The following is an 18507-nucleotide window of genomic DNA, read 5'->3' on the forward strand; positions in this document are numbered from 1 at the left end:
TTTGATTAATCGCGCTCAAAACCTAAGATGCGATTACTCCGCTACATGTTAGCACTACGCATAATCTGCTTTTGGAAAATATCCTAACCTATTAAAACAACACAAAAGCAGTTTGTCAGCAAACATCGCAAAAGTATACAGGGTCTCACAATACAACACTACTCCCCAAATGTTATTTATCAGTGGACGATCCCGTGTCAAAACTCTCGATCACACCACCTTCCACTGCAACTACATAACTTATGCATTACTGTACCCACAGATCTATCACGCATACTTCTTGTGCAACGATACCGTTATAAACACAAACCAGGGAGAGCCTCCCTAGCCTAGCCCTGCATAAACTTCCAGCCACATACTTTAGCAGTTTTCCGTACTGATCAGTGTATACCACATGCATATCAACAAGCTTCGACATGTTTATGATGTCTGTGGACCATTAATAAATACATAATATAAGAAAGTCATTAGATTGCTGTCATTTGTCAATAGTCCTTAGTTCCGCTGTAGTGTGTGGTAAATATTACCATCGGTCTTGTTTTCAAGTTAAGCCTGATGCATGTGGTTTGCTAACGCTGTCAAGTAAAGCAAGTAATATGCTTGTTCTGCAGTGCAACATTCCATGTTTGAGCATTGCGCATAATCGCAATTTCGTAAGTTCGTAATCTATTATGATTGCCAAAGTATTTGTCATTTCTTCATGTTTACAATAACTTCATTTCTGGCCTGGTTTACATTTATCGGGTGTCTGCTCAAATGTGTCGATTGCGGTGAAGTTTAATTTCAATGTGCAAATATGTGCCTGTTCTCGCGCTAGGCTCTACGCCCCTCTACAGAAAACTATCTACACTAATCATCACACCGCTACTAGAAGATACATCTATTCACTTATATATTTGCTTTCATTAGTGCTAGTAGTTGTAGTAGCCTCGTAGATACATTCGAAAGATTTTGATTTATTTGCAGGATTTTAAGAAAACGTTGTAGATTGAAAGTTGTTCACAGTATTTTTATGGTAGATGTTTTAACATGATTCAGACACCACACACGTTAAGACACAAAAGAAAAAAACAAAGACCATGGAGAAATATTTTTTTGGACTGTATATAATTATCTGCAATGTTAAATGACAGTGATGATGTCATAACTGTAACCGAGTAATCGCGAGAAGAGCTATGCGATTAATCGACTGCAAAACAAAAGGGTCGACTATCAGCACTAACAGCTACATATATACCAGTCTCTAGTTTTACCATTGTTGAACTTAACACCAACCCATTATCGAATGGTATAGACCGATGCCTAGTCCAAATTAAAACAAACAGACACGAATGGGACATGATCTAACAGCAGGCTTAGCCCATTCGGTACTAATTTAGAATCCGCACCATCCGACCCTACTTCCTAACCCCTAACCCTATTCCCTACTTCCTAACCCTACTCCCTATCCACTAACCCTATTCCATACTTCCTTACCCTAATTCCTAACCCCTAACCCTACTCCCTAACCCTACTGCCTAACCCCTAACCTTATTCTGCCGATTCGAAGTAAGCTTTCCCATTCATATGGTACGGATTCTAAAGTTAGGCCGCCCATTCGAACACGAGATATTTTCGTTGAGTATTCTACCTAGGCTATAGAAATGCTTAGGACCTTAGATTATGGGTACCCATACTGGAAAGTACGACCTTTCACACAAAGATCTTTGGCGTATGGAAATGTACGCCAATAAATTTGGCGTACGGCGTACATTCCTTGCCCCAGGGAAAAGTACGACAGTTGGCGTGGCGTATCGCGTAAGCGTGGAGGAAAATTCAGCTGAAACAGTGGAAGTGACGCAACATGGTTCAGACAATCGAGTTAAATAAATCTGGAGAAACTTTCACACAGTAAATACGCGCGTACGCGCGTACCATGCATATTGGTCATGTGATGTGTTCCAGGGTGGTACTAATATATTACTATCCCCATTACGCATGATGATTTCACCCAAATTTTCATTACACGAAACCTCCAAATATACAATAACAGATGTAAGTTATATGGTCCGGGAAGTGCCTTTTCCTGCGATCTGGGGGGGCATTATTGACCAAAAATTTTGGGTGTACGCAAAACCACATACACCTTGGCGTATTTCTTTGGCGCATGGTCATAGTACTTTCCAGTATGGATGGGTACCTTAGGCCTACTGTCGCCTAACTACTAGCATGGTGACTTCGAAGTTCGGACACTTAAGACTTAAAACACCCCAAAACTAAATCTTCTGGTATAAATCACCTGAAAATATACTTGATATGGTGGGAAAATTGTGTTATAGTACGATACACGGCCAAACTTTCTTTCCTGCAAACTGTTTTCACGTTGTATTCCAAGAAGATTCTTCGTGATTGTGGAACTGGTATTTCTTTGCTAGAGTATTGCGAAGTTCGGACACGCAACCCACAGTGTGGCGCTGGTGATAAAATTGGTGGCGCAGTTGCTCTTTCAGTAATTATAACAGACTTCATGGGTCTTCGTCATTTTATTTACAAATATGTAAGTAATTTCTTGCACACGGGTCATTTTGGAGAGAAAATAACTGTAGCTTCGTACTTTTTGGTGAAATTTGGCTCTTCCTGTAGGTTTTCATGGTGAAATCGTGTATTTCTTAGGGTGTCCGAACTTCGCAGTATGCCGAACTTGGCAATACTGACTATACTAGTCAACAATAGACTAGTCCTAATGTTAGGCGTATTGTAACTAAAGCTTAGGATAGGGCAGAACGCTGTACCAATACTATTACTAGTACCATGTAAGCGTTAAGCTTGGTTTAATACATATGTCGACTTTATAAACGACAGAATAGTGATCTCTATGGTGAGATCATTTAGCTGCTTACTTTTGTATTTTAATCGTCGCTGGACTTGTATCCTAATGATATTGTTGTTTGTACCATGTTGTTAGTCTTCAGTACTCAATAGTTTCCTCTTTTGCACAACGAGCTTCCCTTGTTGTCCTAGAAATACTGACGTCACGTTATCGCAATTATTGACGTCAGTGCAAACACAACTCAAGCGCATATATGGCAAGCCATATGGGACAAACACCGCATAATATATCCTCGTATTAATACGAATATATACACGTATTAATTCCAATGTGTACGCGTATTAAATCAGACAATAACTGGCATGTCTTAAACTTTCACAAACGAGTTTCGAGAGTTATCACATTGTAGCCTCACCAGTACAATAAATGAGTTAGTCTCTATTGGCGTACACTCAGGCCAAACAACAGCATGATTTAATACGTGTTATTATTCGACTTAATACGTGTATATATCCGAATTAATACGTGTCTATCTTCCAATTTATCATCATATGTATTCGAAATAATACGTGTGTATATTCGAATTAATACGTGGATATAGTGAAGCCTTATGATTGATTAATAATATATATGCTTATATATTCGAATTAATACATCAATATATTCAAATTAATACGCGTAAATATTATACGGAGTTTGTCCCACGTGGCTTGCCATAAGCGCATGAGTGTGGCAAGCCAACTGCCCAAATAATTAGATAGGCCTATTCTAGGTTTTTCGGTCGAAAAACCACGATTATCGACCGGCAAACCTGGAATACCAACTGAAAATCCAGGTTAATCACTCCATTATCCAGGTTTTTCAATCGACAATCCAGGTTTTCCGACCGAAAATCCAGGTTTTACAACTTAATTCTGGATTATCGAATGAAAACTTGTAATATTGCCAATAAACTTGGAATATCGAAGAAAACTTAGCTATATCTGGCTTTATATATTGCCACATGAAACTTTATATGTAGATCTGTAATTGGTTTGTATCAAGCTACATCTGGCCATGAAACTTTATATATATATATATATATATATATATATATATATATCGAGAATAGATCTGTACCAAACTAATTAATCTGGCTATATATGGCCATACTAAACTTAATATGTATATCAAGTCTCTCTATCTGGCATTTATATGTGGCTTTATCTAACCGTATAAAGTCTTTATTCAGCCAAATATTGCCAAATATGGATTTTAAGGGATAACATTTCAGCAGATTCAGACAAACGCTCCATGAGGAGTAGCATTTTCAGAAAATGACCTCTCCTGACCTCAACTGACCTTCAGTAAATATGCTCGCATGAATGAAAACTTAACTCACACAAACCACTGACGAAATTTCAGCCAAATCGAATGAAAAATGACAAAATGGCAGTCATTCAAACACAGTGGCAAAGAGTGACAGAGTTTCTCAGAATCGCACGATCGCTATAGCTCAGCTGAAAGCTATCAGCTGAGCTTAAAATGAAAAATAATGCAGACAATGGTATAATGCATGGTGTAATCATGGCACGGTGTAACTTTTACATGCCGCGCTCATAACACAATTCATAACGTGAAGCAGCAAATGTTCCTGAGCTGTGATCACAAAGCAACCGGTCTAATAATTGTTAGCCAGTTATTTGACAATGGAAGAGCTCAAATTTCACCTTGGAGATGTAAGTTATAGCAGCTCATGCCAATGCATGCAGGTACTAAGTTTAAAGTATGTTGTAACAACCACTTGCTAACTGGGAAGTGCTACTGGCATTTGGCGCCTTGGACGACACTATAACCTCTCGATGTCGGTGCTTTTAGTATGTCGATCGGACGTCGTCTTTAAGGCCGAGCTAATAATCAGATAAGCCAATCCGAACATGGTAACTACTCTTCTTCATTTCTTTTGTGTATAGAGAAAACACAAACCGGAGTGATTCGTACATGGTTGCACATGTAAGAGAGTTGCCTACTTAAAACCTTTCATAACATCCGTCGTCCTCAAATAAAGAAAGGTTACTGAGAACGCGTCCCGCCCCCCCCCCCATGTATTTTTCCTTTTTTACAAGGTCAATTTAAGTGGTCATCAACATCGCTCTAGAGGTATATCATCATCATACACCCACCAAGTTTGAAGTACATAAGCGTTGAATTTACTGACATCATGACCTTTGACATTTAACATTAATTAGTACGGTATTCGCGAAGCATTCATTCAAACAACGTTCCTCAAAACGATCATTACATTATTTATGGGTATTAATTTATCCGGCGAGTGCCAAAATGGGGCTTTAAAAGTTTACTTTCGTCGCACCCTTTGTTACCAAGCTTTGATGGTTGGATATTAATAGGATCATACTTGGAAAATTTGTGCGCTAACCAATGCTGCAGAAGTGGGTCGCAAACTTTATTTAGATATTCCTGTCGCTGGAGTTGATTGCTTACTAAACTTTTCGTAAATTTTAAAATAAAACAGGAAACTTTTCCTTTGGTTATAACATGAGCATCCGAAAATGACATAATAGCTGCAGGGTCATATAGTTTATCAGACGAGTCCCATTTGCGCCCAGTTTCGATGCACCCATCTAGCTACCAAGTTTTGAGCTCATATTCTGATGAAGATTCCAGGCGCGTAGCCAAGGGGGGGGGGCGAAGGGGGCAGCCGCCCCCCCCCCCCCCTTGAGCATATTTTTTATATTTTTTTTTAATGTTTTTATGATATCGCTAGTATTGTCAAAAGAGAAAATGCTAAGATGCAACTTACAAGGCCTGGGAAGTGCCATTTCCAGCGATCTGGGAGGCATATTCAGCCAAAATTTTCTTGTAAGCTTCGCGCCAACGCATGGTGGCGCTACGCTTAGATAGTTTCCAATGCCGAATCTACAGTTTCGCCCTTCCCTTGGCAAATTCCTGGCTACGCGCCTGGAAGATTCTCTCCGTTTTTCGATTCCATTTGTTCATACGTTCAGCACAAGTTATTATTTGAGTAAACACAAATTGCATCGATCTGTTTTTAGGACCCGATAGAAAAAAAAAGCAAAATAGTTCTGTCGGAGCTACATTGAGTATGCCGTAACGATTTTTACAAAACGAGCCAATGACACCCTATCATAGTCACAATGAGATATCACCTGATACAACTTTGCGAACCTTTTGTAGTTTTGTGACGTAACACATCTCCTCACCCTACAGTGTATATAGGGCGTACAACGGTAGAGGTTAGAACTTTGCACACTTGATCAAAACTAACTGGAAAATAATTTATTTCATAAACAAGTATCATAAGGACAGACGTGGAGGAATGTGAAACTGTTAGTCAGAACTTGGCATTGTCTGTTGGTGTAATTGCCAGCCAGCTAAAGTAAACATGTCAAATGCATTCAGGCGTTATAAGACAATATCTGCAGTCACTGCATACAGTATACTATTCTAAGTTGGCCAAATATCGCCATCAGAAAAAAAATAACACCGCCCGAACCTGCCAACAAATGCAAAAAACATTGCCAAAGAACCCCTACTACCTCAGTCGACTATTTGACCTTTGATTTGTACATGAATTAATGCAAACTTGTTTTCAGATTTGGTATCATATATGTTTGGACCAAAAAGCTGCCCCCCCCCTCAGATATGACGTCATATATCACGGAGGCTCTACTTTCCATCATGTCTAGGCGCTCCGGCCCACCGAGTTTGATGTCTATCGGCGTTAAAGTTTACGAGGACTTAGCAACTTAAGAGGTCTTTGAACTCCTTTAATCATGTGACCTTTTGTGTTCTACATATAAATGCGTTCCCGACTTGATATCCTTCATGGGATTGAGGGTTTGGGCCATATTGTCATTTTGATATGTGTGTAATGACCAAAATGCTTCTTTTTTGTTAATTAACCTCTAACCTTTGAACCTATGCCAAGGCACACACTGAACAAGCTTGAAGTTCACCCATCCGCCTTTTTAATCAGGAGTTCGCAACACACTTTCTAATAAGCATACACGTATACACATACCCAGACAAGAAAAACGATGGCGTTATGCCACCTGACAATAGTACGCGACCCCCACCACCTAATCATATGGACCTCCCTATACCAATAAACTTACCGCATCATTTGTAGTGCCGCTGAGGACACGAAAACAAGGACGCAAATTAAGAATACAACTCAAACAATTGTTTTGAAAATTTCCACCGTAAAATATAATCTCCCTCTGGATCAGGAAGTTTCACTGGGTATAATAGCCAGCGAATGCAAGAAACAATACAACAAAACAAGTATACAACTGATTTATTGTCAAGATTTGTGAATAGTCAAAATTCAAGAAGAATTTATGTGACTTTTAGCCAAAAACAAGAGACAAAGAGAGGGCGGTCAAGAAAGGGCGGTCAAGAGAGGGCGGTCAAGAGAGGGCGGTCAAGAGAGAGAGCATGGCAGGACAGAGAAGGTGAAAAGGGGAGCAAACAGGGTCACGTGACAGGATGCATCAAGGTAATATTAGCAGAAACAACGAGGGTCTTTGTTTTAAGAAAAGTTTATTAAGTAGGGGAGTAAAACAACGAGGGTCTTTGTTTTAAGAAAAGTTTATCAAGTAGGGGAAAGGAAACTCCTCCCAAAAATGGGAAATAAGGGATTTTTAGGGAAAAGGATAATTGTCACACACACATATATATATATATATATATATATATATATATATATATATATATATATATATATATATATATATATATTTATATATATATATATCTTTATATATATATATATATATATATATATATATATATATATATATATATATATATATATATGCGCGTGAAAATGACATGTATATGGATGAGATGAACATAGACCCATTTTTATTAATTATAACGATGTAATCTCGGGCTATTCGTGTGGATATAGAAGGATTTCAATTATTATTTCAGCCTCCTATTTGCAATTGTCGTAAATGTTTCTTTATATAGCAATAACTGGCACATTAATGAATACATTCTAACGGCATGGAAAGCTTTTCACAGAATTGTTAACATGTAAGTCTATATCCAAACTCTTAACAAGAGGGCGATCCATTGCGTTAAACATATTTCGTCGCCAACGCTCTCTAGAGACAATAGATGATTGGCTACAATATAGCATGTTCAATATTCACACCCTTCATTCACGAACTCCGCAATGTAGAAAACAACACTGATGCTTTACCTTTGCGTCTTGAACCCAGTCACCATTTTGTTTTTAACATACAGCGTGTGAAGGGTCTATTGAACATATTTCCTTGTCACGTTTGGTCACATTCGACTTGTAAGGCCACGTCCCTCTCATGAGGCACCTTCCTACAGAAATTTCCCTCACTAAACATTTGCGGTATGTGTGGTTAGATGCAAGATGGTATATATTATGCGCAGTCAGGGAATTGAAGTATAATTACCACTTGCATTGATATGACTCTTCCTGACACCATAGGCTCCACCCTCTTACGAATTCAAATTTTAGGAAGAAAAACACAACATTTTGCTGACATCCGAACTGAGGAGAGGCCTAAGGGAGGGATATCCACTTCCGTTTCCGTAAGAGGGCTTTGATGCAAAATGGTGCTAAGAATGTTATCATGTTAACTGCATTTGTGTATACTGCACTTTACGTGCGTGTGGTTACAATCGTATACGCAATGTGCAAGAGAGAAGGGGGGGGGGGGGGATGAGGCACGTATTGACATGCACTCAGTGGCTATGGACATGTATAGATTAAAGATATGAGACATTTACGAAATACATATATCCAGCAAACACAAAACGTTATCATGACATATTTAAAAGAGCCTCTAAAATATGTTTTTATATAACGTTAAATGCGGTGTTATAAAAACGTCGGCATAACGTTTTTATGAGATATTAATGTTATATTAATGTTTTAACGAAAAAATGTTTTGAAATAATAGCTTGAAAACGTTTTTGTGACATATTTATTACACTACAAATAACGTTATCAAAACAAAAGACGAAACGTTTTTAATAACGTTTTAAAAACGTTTTTTTGTGGGTGTAATGATGCGTATGGGTAGGCCTACATAATTATATAGTATGGTCTCATATCTCGGTGACCTATATGGACACGTTGCTACTTTGACTAGAAGTATCAATTACCGAATGAAAGTTTACCTCGTTTTTTATCTCGTTATATGCTTAGTATGGTTAATGAGGAAACTTTCGGAGAAGCGGATCACTCCGTGCTATAAAAGCAAGAAACCTTCTAGTATCTTTTCCCAAAGTTTTTTTTCCCCAGACACTTGCATCCCCCAACCACCGTCACCTCTGGCTACGTCGTTAAGACAAGGTTGCATCCCAAATGTTTAAAAAAAAAAAAACTTAGCATTTCTGTGGAAGGCAATTTATTTTTGACCCACATGGGGTGTACTGCGGTAGCACCATTGTGTATGAACATATAGTAGGCCTATATGCATGTCGCTACTACACGGATGAAACGGTACCGACGGAATATTAAAGTCATATGTAGCTTATATGACTTCCGGGATCTCCTGGTTTTTACATTTTTACATTCAGAGTTGTATATCAAATCATTTTCGCAAGAACTGAGTCATTGGTGAAGGTCATCAAAACCACGTCCGCCATTGTTTTGTTTGTTATTCATATCTCTCCTAATACTTCCGTGTTCTACAGTGGTACTGAAATAGGCAAACAATACGTGTACAATATCAGACTTAACATACTTCCTTCTGTACGTGCGCATTCATTAAACGACAACTGTAGTGGAAAGGGTTTCCATTTGAGGTATTCACATTTTTAAAGTTCAAAACGGTGAGTGTTTTGAAGTGCGAGTAATCTTAATTACTAAAGCATTGAATAGTGTTTAGTTTAGTTATTTATCGTACACTGAAATCGTATCAGGCTGTGTCGTTACCTTTACGGTATACACACTCAGGTTTATATCCATTATTTCACTTTCTGTATCCACAAAGGTCTTCCTGATTATGGCAACTAATACTCATATATGCGTAATCATGTCTACGGCGTCCACTAGTATAGTGATACAATCGTGGCAAGCTATTTGGAGGGTTCAGTGGTATAGCATGGCTAACTAAAGACCTCAAAATAACATTCGTTGAACAGTGCCAGTGGCCAAACTATAGTGTCAGGTGGTGGGAAAGACACGAGATTTAACTGCTTAGCCATTTAAACATGTCAAGAGGATCATAAAAATATTTAAGACTTTGAACGTTAATATTTATGATGAGCGTTGGGTATACCGTAGTTGAGGAGTTCCTTCGTGGGGTGCATGTTGAACATTCACGGTTTGTTAAGACGCTTGCTATGAAAACCTGCATTTACTGCCAGGGATCCAGATCTTGTAATATGTCTTATCGGAGGCTTCTTAGCCTGAACTCATCGACTCTTGATTGCGACATTGACTAGTGCCATTGTAAGTGACACTTTACGAAATCAGGGAACTTCCCACTAGTTTTCCCGTAGCACAGGAAGTTTGAAGGTTGTACTGCGTGGATTCCTATACAAAACGGTAACATTTGTACTTTGATTTCATATCAAAAGATTGATTAAACAAATTTCAAAGGTTATCGTTGAACGTTCGTGAGTGCAAAATACATACACTGTAGTCCGTGTACCTGTATAGGCAAATTGTACATTTCAATATTGCTAACTTTAATGTTTGGTTTCATTTGTAATATACATATTGTTGCTTTCTTTTATCGGAACAGCTGTAAAAGAATGTCGTCGACAATAAGTTCAGCGACCAGTACGTCTATGACGACAAACAGCAGTTACACATCTGAACCTACATGGCCACGGACAACTGACGAAACTACAACTGCACCAACAACTACACCTCCACCTACTTTGAGTTCAGAAGTGATAATTGGCATTTCTGTTGCCGCTGGGGTTATTGTCATTGTGATAATAGTCGTGTTGGTTGTATGCTGCATAAGAAGACGAAAACTAGTGAGTATGCCATTTGTCACCTATAAGCCTTTCTTATATCGACTAGTCGTATACCCATGAAGCTTTGCAAGTATTTACGTGGGCTGATATTACAATGAATCCTTTTTCAGTGCATACAGATACGGGGTTGTTATCCTGAGTCAAAATATTAGTTGTGATCCATACTTCCCAATGCCATTTACGTTGTAAACAAGGATGCAAATCGTCCTTGATTGTATCCGTTTGAGACATTTTCTAATTTAGGATATATATTGCCTGCAGGCTGTGTACATAATACATAATGTATATACCATCTGTGCTGATTTATTAATATGGCAGGAGCCAAATGCTCTCTGCAATTCCAATACATTGCCATTTGAATTAACTCTTCCCTTCGTGACTACTCTCATTGTAACATGCAGAAATAAGTGTACTATTCAGATGGAAATTAGCGGAAGACGGAGTAGTCCTACTATTTGCCGATTACGAGCATATATGCCACAGAAACATTCACTAATTCCATTCCGGAATAATATATAGCTTTATAACTGGCAACTATAAGTTAGGTGCCAGTGAATTTGTCTCATCCACTATCACATTATTCTCTACTTTACTTTCATATACAGAAACAGAGACAGATGCCAACGCCTAAGCCTCCTGACCTTAGCAAAATAGTAAGTTATACTTGGTTATTTCTAATCAAATACCTTTTTTATCTGATTCATGGTTATAGACTTTTGGTCAAATATACCATCGGTTTAGTTCAACAAGTCGATATGTGCTCCAGATATGTAATGATTAATCCAATAAGTATTCTTGTATTAAGGAAAAGCCATGCATTGGTACTGTGGCATGACGTACATTAATGTGTCATATTAAATACGATCATAAATTAATATGAATTACATCTGTTTTGGTCTTCAATTCCTAATTGATATAGTGGAGTTATGGTACTGGAATGAATATATTGATGTTGGTTTTTTGAGGGCGAGGGGGGGGGGGGTACATTCCCTCCAAAGTCCCCTTATACATTGGCTTTGATGTCTTCACTACAGATGATAAATTATTCGGGCCTATGCCGAAAGAAAACATTACAGGGAAGAGCGGGCCTGTTCAATTACATAGGTTTCCTTTTATTACTTTCAAGCAATCCATTTTGCGAGATTTAGCAGTGGTTTTAAGATAGTGTACAATATAGCTATGCCATTAACATGCATGTTAAATGAAAAAATATAATTCTATAGAAAACGGTGCCTCTTTCATGATATAACAATACGGATTAACTTAGAAGGAAATTGAATACCTCACTGGTCGTTTAAATGACGAATTGATGTCATCACTATATCTGTAGGCATGTAAGAATAATATTTACGGATTTCTGTAGACACAAAACAAAGCTTTAACACAAATAGTGTTTAAATTTAACTAGCGAATATCGTATTATTTGTTTTACCAAAGCGTAAGTTTAACTCAATATTTTAAGTGATTACACAAGAAGCAAAATAAAGACCTTTTAGGATCATGGTATATTTTATTTGTAAAGGGGTGTCAACGTAAACAAGCTCTACAGAGCTTCTTGTTGGCACTCCTCAATCTCTTGTTCTCTTGTACATTTACCCACGTCTATTGTCAAAATTGCATACTTTAATACAAGAGATTGAAATAAAGTCTTATGAATGAATGGTCATAGAATAACTGCGTTGCATTGTATTATGATGTGGGCCTATACTTATCTAGACAAAGTGCAGCTCGTTGGAACAATTTCTTAAAATTCGTATAGTTTGTAGGTGTGTCACGTATCTTTACCAGTAACCAATGATCAATAATATCACTATCTTTAATTGATACAATGTAGTGTATATACATTCTCATAGTTCTAGTAGTAGTCCCGCACAGTGGTTGTGTGTACGTCTATACTTCTATAATCATGGTGACTGAGATTCCAAGAAAGCATTGATCAAACACAACTCACAAACTATATTAACGTGAAAGATTGACATAGTGACATTGGAGATTAGTAATTTTGCTGCTTGTGCTATCTCTGCTTCCTTTGACTCTCTCCTTTGAGTCAGTGGCTGACATCCGATTGATTTAAAGTTATAGAAATGGATCATACTGTTATATTTTTCCAGGTTGGATATTCCCATTGTGTCATCTAGAACGTTTATTATATACATTAACTTCAAATTCAATGAACTATCATATGCACAGAACTCTTCTCATTTCCACGCAAATATACATACATAAATTGTACAACACAATAAACGTGTAGAAAATCAGGAACTTAATTGTGCAAACATAAGGAACCTATGACTACCTATAGAGCCTATATAAACATCTTTTATATCGTACTTGTATCATGTACAAACACATAGGCTATTGTATTATTCTTGCAACACTATACACATATTACTACACTCATATACAACACATTGTTATGATAAACCTGCGTCATCTCAAAAACAGTTTTGTTCAAATAGTATATAGTTCAAATTTATTTATCATGTTATCGTACACAGAAACCATTAACAAACAGTCAACTTATTTCGGCTTTCGATCTCAAAATATTGAGATATATCGTCAAATTTTTAGATTTATGATAAAATTGCAACAGAAATCGTCGCCATTTCATAATTACAACGATATTTTGGTACGAAATTAAAACGTCAAACTTCGAGAGAACTATATATGAGGTGAAATTTACCCATAGCAATGATTGGTGAGACTGATCAATGATGGGCAATAAAGTTGCATTCTCTATAATAATATTAATAATGATAATAATAATAATAATAATAAGAGTAATAATAATAATCATCATCATCATCATCATCATCATCGTCATCGTCGTCGCCGTCGCCGTCGTCGCCGTCGCCATCATCATCATCATCATCGTCATCATCATCATTATCATCATCATCATCATCATTATCATCATCATCATCGTCGTCGTCGCCGTCGTCGTCATCGTCATCATCGTCGTCGTCGTCATCGTCGTCGCCGTCGTCGCCGTCGCCGTCGTCGTCGTCGTCATCATCATCATCATCATCGTCATCATCATCATCATCATCATTATCATCATCATCATCATCATTATCATCATCATCATCATCATTATCATCATCATCATCATAATAATATAATATAATATAATATTATAATTTATTGTTCTGTTAAAGTATACTGACGAAAGAGGCAATACATACAGACATGACGCAAAGGGTAATAGGGTTTACGTAGACGACAATGAATCTGATTACGGAGAAGAGTATCTTACCCCTGACGTATTCAAAGAGGAACTCAGAGTACATCCCTACAATGCCACGAAACCTCGAATTAACCCCTCTTTTGAACCGGACCGTCACCAGCAGCAAAGTACTCAGGGTAAGTTCATTGTCTGGAACCCCAATCTGTTCACATTTTCAATTGAATACCAATTAAGCAAAAATCCCCCCCCCCCCCATTAACAAAAGAAAATTATGCCCTTGCAGGTGGCCCTCCTTTGTCATTTTCCCAGCCCCGTTGTTCTTCTAATAGTCAAACCACTGTATATGGTGTATATATTAGACGCCTCGGTGTAGAGTAAACAAATATGCCCAATGTCTACTTACAACAAGAATTTTCTAAACAATTTAAGTCAAGTTATATACGTGACGATATAAAAGTTTCCAACAAGTTAGGTGAAACTCACACGAATGAATCCCGAGACCAACTGACTTATTACAAATCAGATCTCATGTCTCTGTATCAATAACGTAGAACACTAACTCGACAAAGGGGCAACCAATAGAGTTGTATGTATCCGAATACTAATATAGTAAACAAAAATAGCATTTCTATAGCCTCGTTTCCTATAACATGGCACCTTCTTAACAAATTATAAGAATATCGATCGGGCGACTTATAAGTATTAACGTTATACGTGTGACCGTTGACCTCCGTTTCTAATGTAACCGAATATTTCGATAGTGCATGATATAACATACATGTAAATTTAATATTTCCACTTGAAGTTACAACACCAAAACAAAAAATAACGAAAAGAAAATGGTATAGGCATATATAGCCTACGTTTTCATTAATTTTCCCTCGTTTTTTGATACAACGATTGTTAAACAATTTTACCGTTTTGAAACGAACTTATTATAGAATATTACTTTTCATATACCGAAAATGTTTATAAACTTCGAGCTATATAAAATAATAATAATAGTAGTAATAACAACGATATTAATAAATTAAGTCTCATTGTTTCAAATGCCACCGCCTTTATCCAATCGGCCACAACACCGTGTTTTCACCAAACTTATTAACTTTAACCAAAATTATTGGATTTTGTGAAATGAATGTTGTCATATTTCGTGTCACGTTTATAATTCATGAGGTTCGAAAAGAAACTTACCTGAAACATATCGCCAGTCTTTCCGCTGGTGTAATTGTCTTCCTGAATATAATATCCTGTTTAATAATGTGTGGGACTATCAGTGATATAACTAACTCAAACATTGTGGTGCCCAGTCCAAAGTTTTCTTTGAACCGCCCTCCATCCAAACGGAGTTCTTTTACTATAGTCGGTGAATGTAATCGCTGAGATCTTTCCTAGATGAGGGGGTATACCCACAATGATCTTTTTCTCTTTCGTTTTACTGCTCTATACCCAAAGCTAAATAAACTAAATATATTTCATAGCAATTTTATATATGTATCATCATGTGACCCAGGACACTATAAATATCCCGCCATGAAAATAATCGCCGAGCGATCCCGTCGCTTGTAGTGTGAAAGCAAAAATATCGCCGGACGACTTTTTTTTTTTATTATTATCGCATCGCGTCTATTGTCAAAGGGCCTTTAATCTGATTGTATGTTCACGTATGATTTCACAACGATTGATGATAATTTCTGCATAATGGGATGAGATATGGTTCCTAGCCCTTCATTATGTGTTTATTGCTTCTGCCATGTTATGTGACGTTATGAATAGAGCTACACCGGGTCTCGCCCTGGGAGGAACTACAAGCACAAAATGGTATAGCTTCAAAACTCCGATGAAGGAAGATAAGGGTTCAACTTGAAACTTCGTTTCGACGATCCCTGTTAGCAATGCCAATTTGATAAAAGAAATAATGGTTTGAATGCTTGATACGACAGCTGATATACATCATAATGTAAGACTTATTCATTCAATACTACAAAGATCCAGTTTCGAATGAGATGATGATGGCCATGGCGAAAGCGGTGACTTTATATGTGATAACATTATCTTCTCTTTACACGCACATTAACTTCTCGAGCACTTGTTTTCCTTTGCAGGTACAAGACGACATATCGATAAAGATGACAACATATTTGAAAATATTCATGTAAACCCAAATAGACCTATACCGTCGGATCCAGCTGCATCAAGAGGCTACGGGAAGAACTACAATGATACTCATGTACAGATTGACTTTAATGAAGACTACGAGGAAGCACGTAGTGATCAGAAAAGAACAGATACCGAAGATTATGATAATCAAGAGGACTATGACTATGTTCCCCCACCACCATCAATCAGAGACTCAGACCTGTACCTAGTACCAGATACGAAAAACGTCATTTACCAAAACAATCCAGTAAAAGTGCACCAGCAAATAAAAACACGTCCTTTCAAAACACAAGAACATATGAAATCAGAATCTCCATACTTGATGAAAAGATACTAACGTCTCAAGGGAGGTGTAATTTGTATTCCGGCTGAACTTCTCTCTGAAGGAAGTGAGAATGTGCCAATTTTCGAAATACTACTATGTATTAGATACATTGGTCAGGTTCGATTCAAGTCTCGACATTGGAGAAGCGTTACGATGACAACAACAGTTTGAAACAGTTTGCATCATGTCGCAGGGAATAGGTATTTCAGTTTGTGAAAGGAGCTTTCCATTTTATCAACTTTTCAAGTTTTTTTCCCCTTAACCAACCTTAACGAACTTGAGTTGTGGCAAGTGGGTATATCAACGTGATACAATTATAACGTAATTAGACTAGACAAGCGAAACAAAGGATCTAGTTACAATTATATTAAAAAATGGAAATGTGCTGCTATTGTATCGAATTGTGTGACGGTATAAATACCATGCATACCTGTTCATATGAACCAAGTTATACGTGCATTACTTAACTAAATATGTATAGGCATACAAGAAGTACATAATATTCGTCCTTTAAAGATGACGTTGTAACATTTTTTTCTACCCAAATTTTGACTTATTTTCTCGAAGAAGCGATATTTTTTATCTAAAAATTCAAAGTTATTATTCTCAAAATATCAACTTAAAATTTCTAAAGAAAATGTAGGATTATGAAATGTTATTGTTATAATAGTAAGGTGGATCTATCTATCGTAATGTATAATCATGGTATATTATTTATATACTTTATAGTTATAGTTCCATTATTGGTAGTGTCTGGTATGACATCGTTATGGGTACAGGTTATACAAATAAGACATATAAAAGAGTTGTAGGTGATATTATCAAGCGGGCCGGTCGGGTTGTTGATAAATGTTTGACTATACGGTGGACCAAGTCTTTGAAAGTCGGGTTTTGGGGAAATTTAGTTCAATGTTAAATGATGTTAGCCACCCCTATAATGTTACAAGATGAGTAATTCTATCATACCACGCATTGGTAGACTGCGACCACCGAGGGAATTCCACGAATCGCAACCATTCGTCTTTTCCAGGGAAGCCGTTGGTATTTTCAACTCGTCGTTTAATTGTTAGTCATTCTTTTTGACATTAACATTACCCTGTGCGGTTTTTTTTTTGTAACTTGGCAGTGTCTGGTCTGTACCCATATATGTTGCCTGTGTCCATGCTTTTTTTTGTTTTGTTAGATCGTCTTTTAAGTTTTTATGCTTTATTGGTCTTATTGCTTTACCGGTTTTTGTGCAAGGATGTAATTTCCCTTGTTGGATACAATAAAGTTTGCCATACCATATAACATACCACAGCATACCATTGTACAGCATGCAGTGTATAGGTAATTAAGGGTAACGAACTGTTCACATGCATATTCTTTAAAATATACGGTTTCTGTGAGAGTTTCATTTATGAATATGTCTGAAATTAGACGGATTATGAGGTCCACGGAAAAAAAGAGTAATTTGATTGGGCCAACACTATCTATGTTAATGCAAATACCTAGCTGAAGACTCAGCATTGATGTATCACCACTTACAATAGTTGCCGTGATGGAACAAATTATATTTCTTCCAATTATTTCATGAATGCCATCAAGTACTTTTTTTGTAAACAATCATTTAATAATATCTTCACTTGGCACAGGCAACTGCTTTTTGGCGGGAAGATGTGCGTGAATATTGACTTGGGTGTCCTATGTTTTCTGGTTTCGATGATAATCGTAACCTTTGTAGTCATGAGGGCGGATGAGTGTGAGTATGTGCGTGTGTGTTCGTGTGTTACGCCTTGCTTGTAAAAACGATATCTCAAGAAGGGCAGCTTGGAACCATCTCATATCTCGTGTGTAGGGAAACCACATTGAGAAGAAGAAGTCCATTGTTTTTAGAGGAGGTCAAAGGTCATTTGGGGTCACCAGGGGTCAAAGTGTGAAAACATTGTAAACATGGAGATTGTTTACAAACTTCACGGGACTAAATTTTATATACATATAGCGAAAACGTCATTTAAAATCTTAAATAGCAATTTATTACAGGAA

The 18507-nt window shown here is 37.2% G+C and overlaps 2 protein-coding genes across 9 annotated transcripts in view; one reads left to right on the plus strand and one right to left on the minus strand.

Moving 5' to 3' along the window:
- The window catches only part of LOC139984160 (uncharacterized), a 48304-nt gene extending 45275 nt beyond the window's left edge, over positions 1-3029 (minus strand). For all 5 annotated transcript variants that reach the window (XR_011798957.1, XR_011798959.1, XR_011798958.1 and 2 more), the window contains exon 1: positions 2880-3029. The gene's annotated coding sequence lies outside the window, so the exon portion shown is untranslated. The remainder of the gene's footprint in view (positions 1-2879) is intronic.
- Positions 3030-9304: 6275 nt separating this feature from the next.
- On the plus strand, positions 9305-18494 carry LOC139984170 (uncharacterized). Of its 4 annotated transcripts, none has more exons than XM_071997938.1 (5): positions 9305-9625; positions 10570-10810; positions 11416-11463; positions 13969-14173; positions 16103-18494. In XM_071997938.1, the coding sequence occupies exons 2-5, from the start codon at positions 10580-10582 to the stop codon at positions 16492-16494; spliced, it is 876 nt and encodes a 291-aa protein (XP_071854039.1). In that variant the 5' UTR covers positions 9305-9625; positions 10570-10579; the 3' UTR covers positions 16495-18494. The 4 variants fall into 4 exon arrangements, with proteins under 4 accessions (XP_071854039.1, XP_071854036.1, XP_071854037.1 ...); XM_071997935.1 differs by having other exon boundaries at positions 9307-9652; XM_071997936.1 differs by lacking the exon at positions 9305-9625 and adding an exon at positions 9744-10370.
- Positions 18495-18507: the final 13 nt, after the last annotated feature.

Source organism: Apostichopus japonicus, chromosome 17, assembly GCF_037975245.1.
Source record: "Apostichopus japonicus isolate 1M-3 chromosome 17, ASM3797524v1, whole genome shotgun sequence".
Taxonomy (NCBI): domain Eukaryota; kingdom Metazoa; phylum Echinodermata; class Holothuroidea; order Aspidochirotida; family Stichopodidae; genus Apostichopus; species Apostichopus japonicus.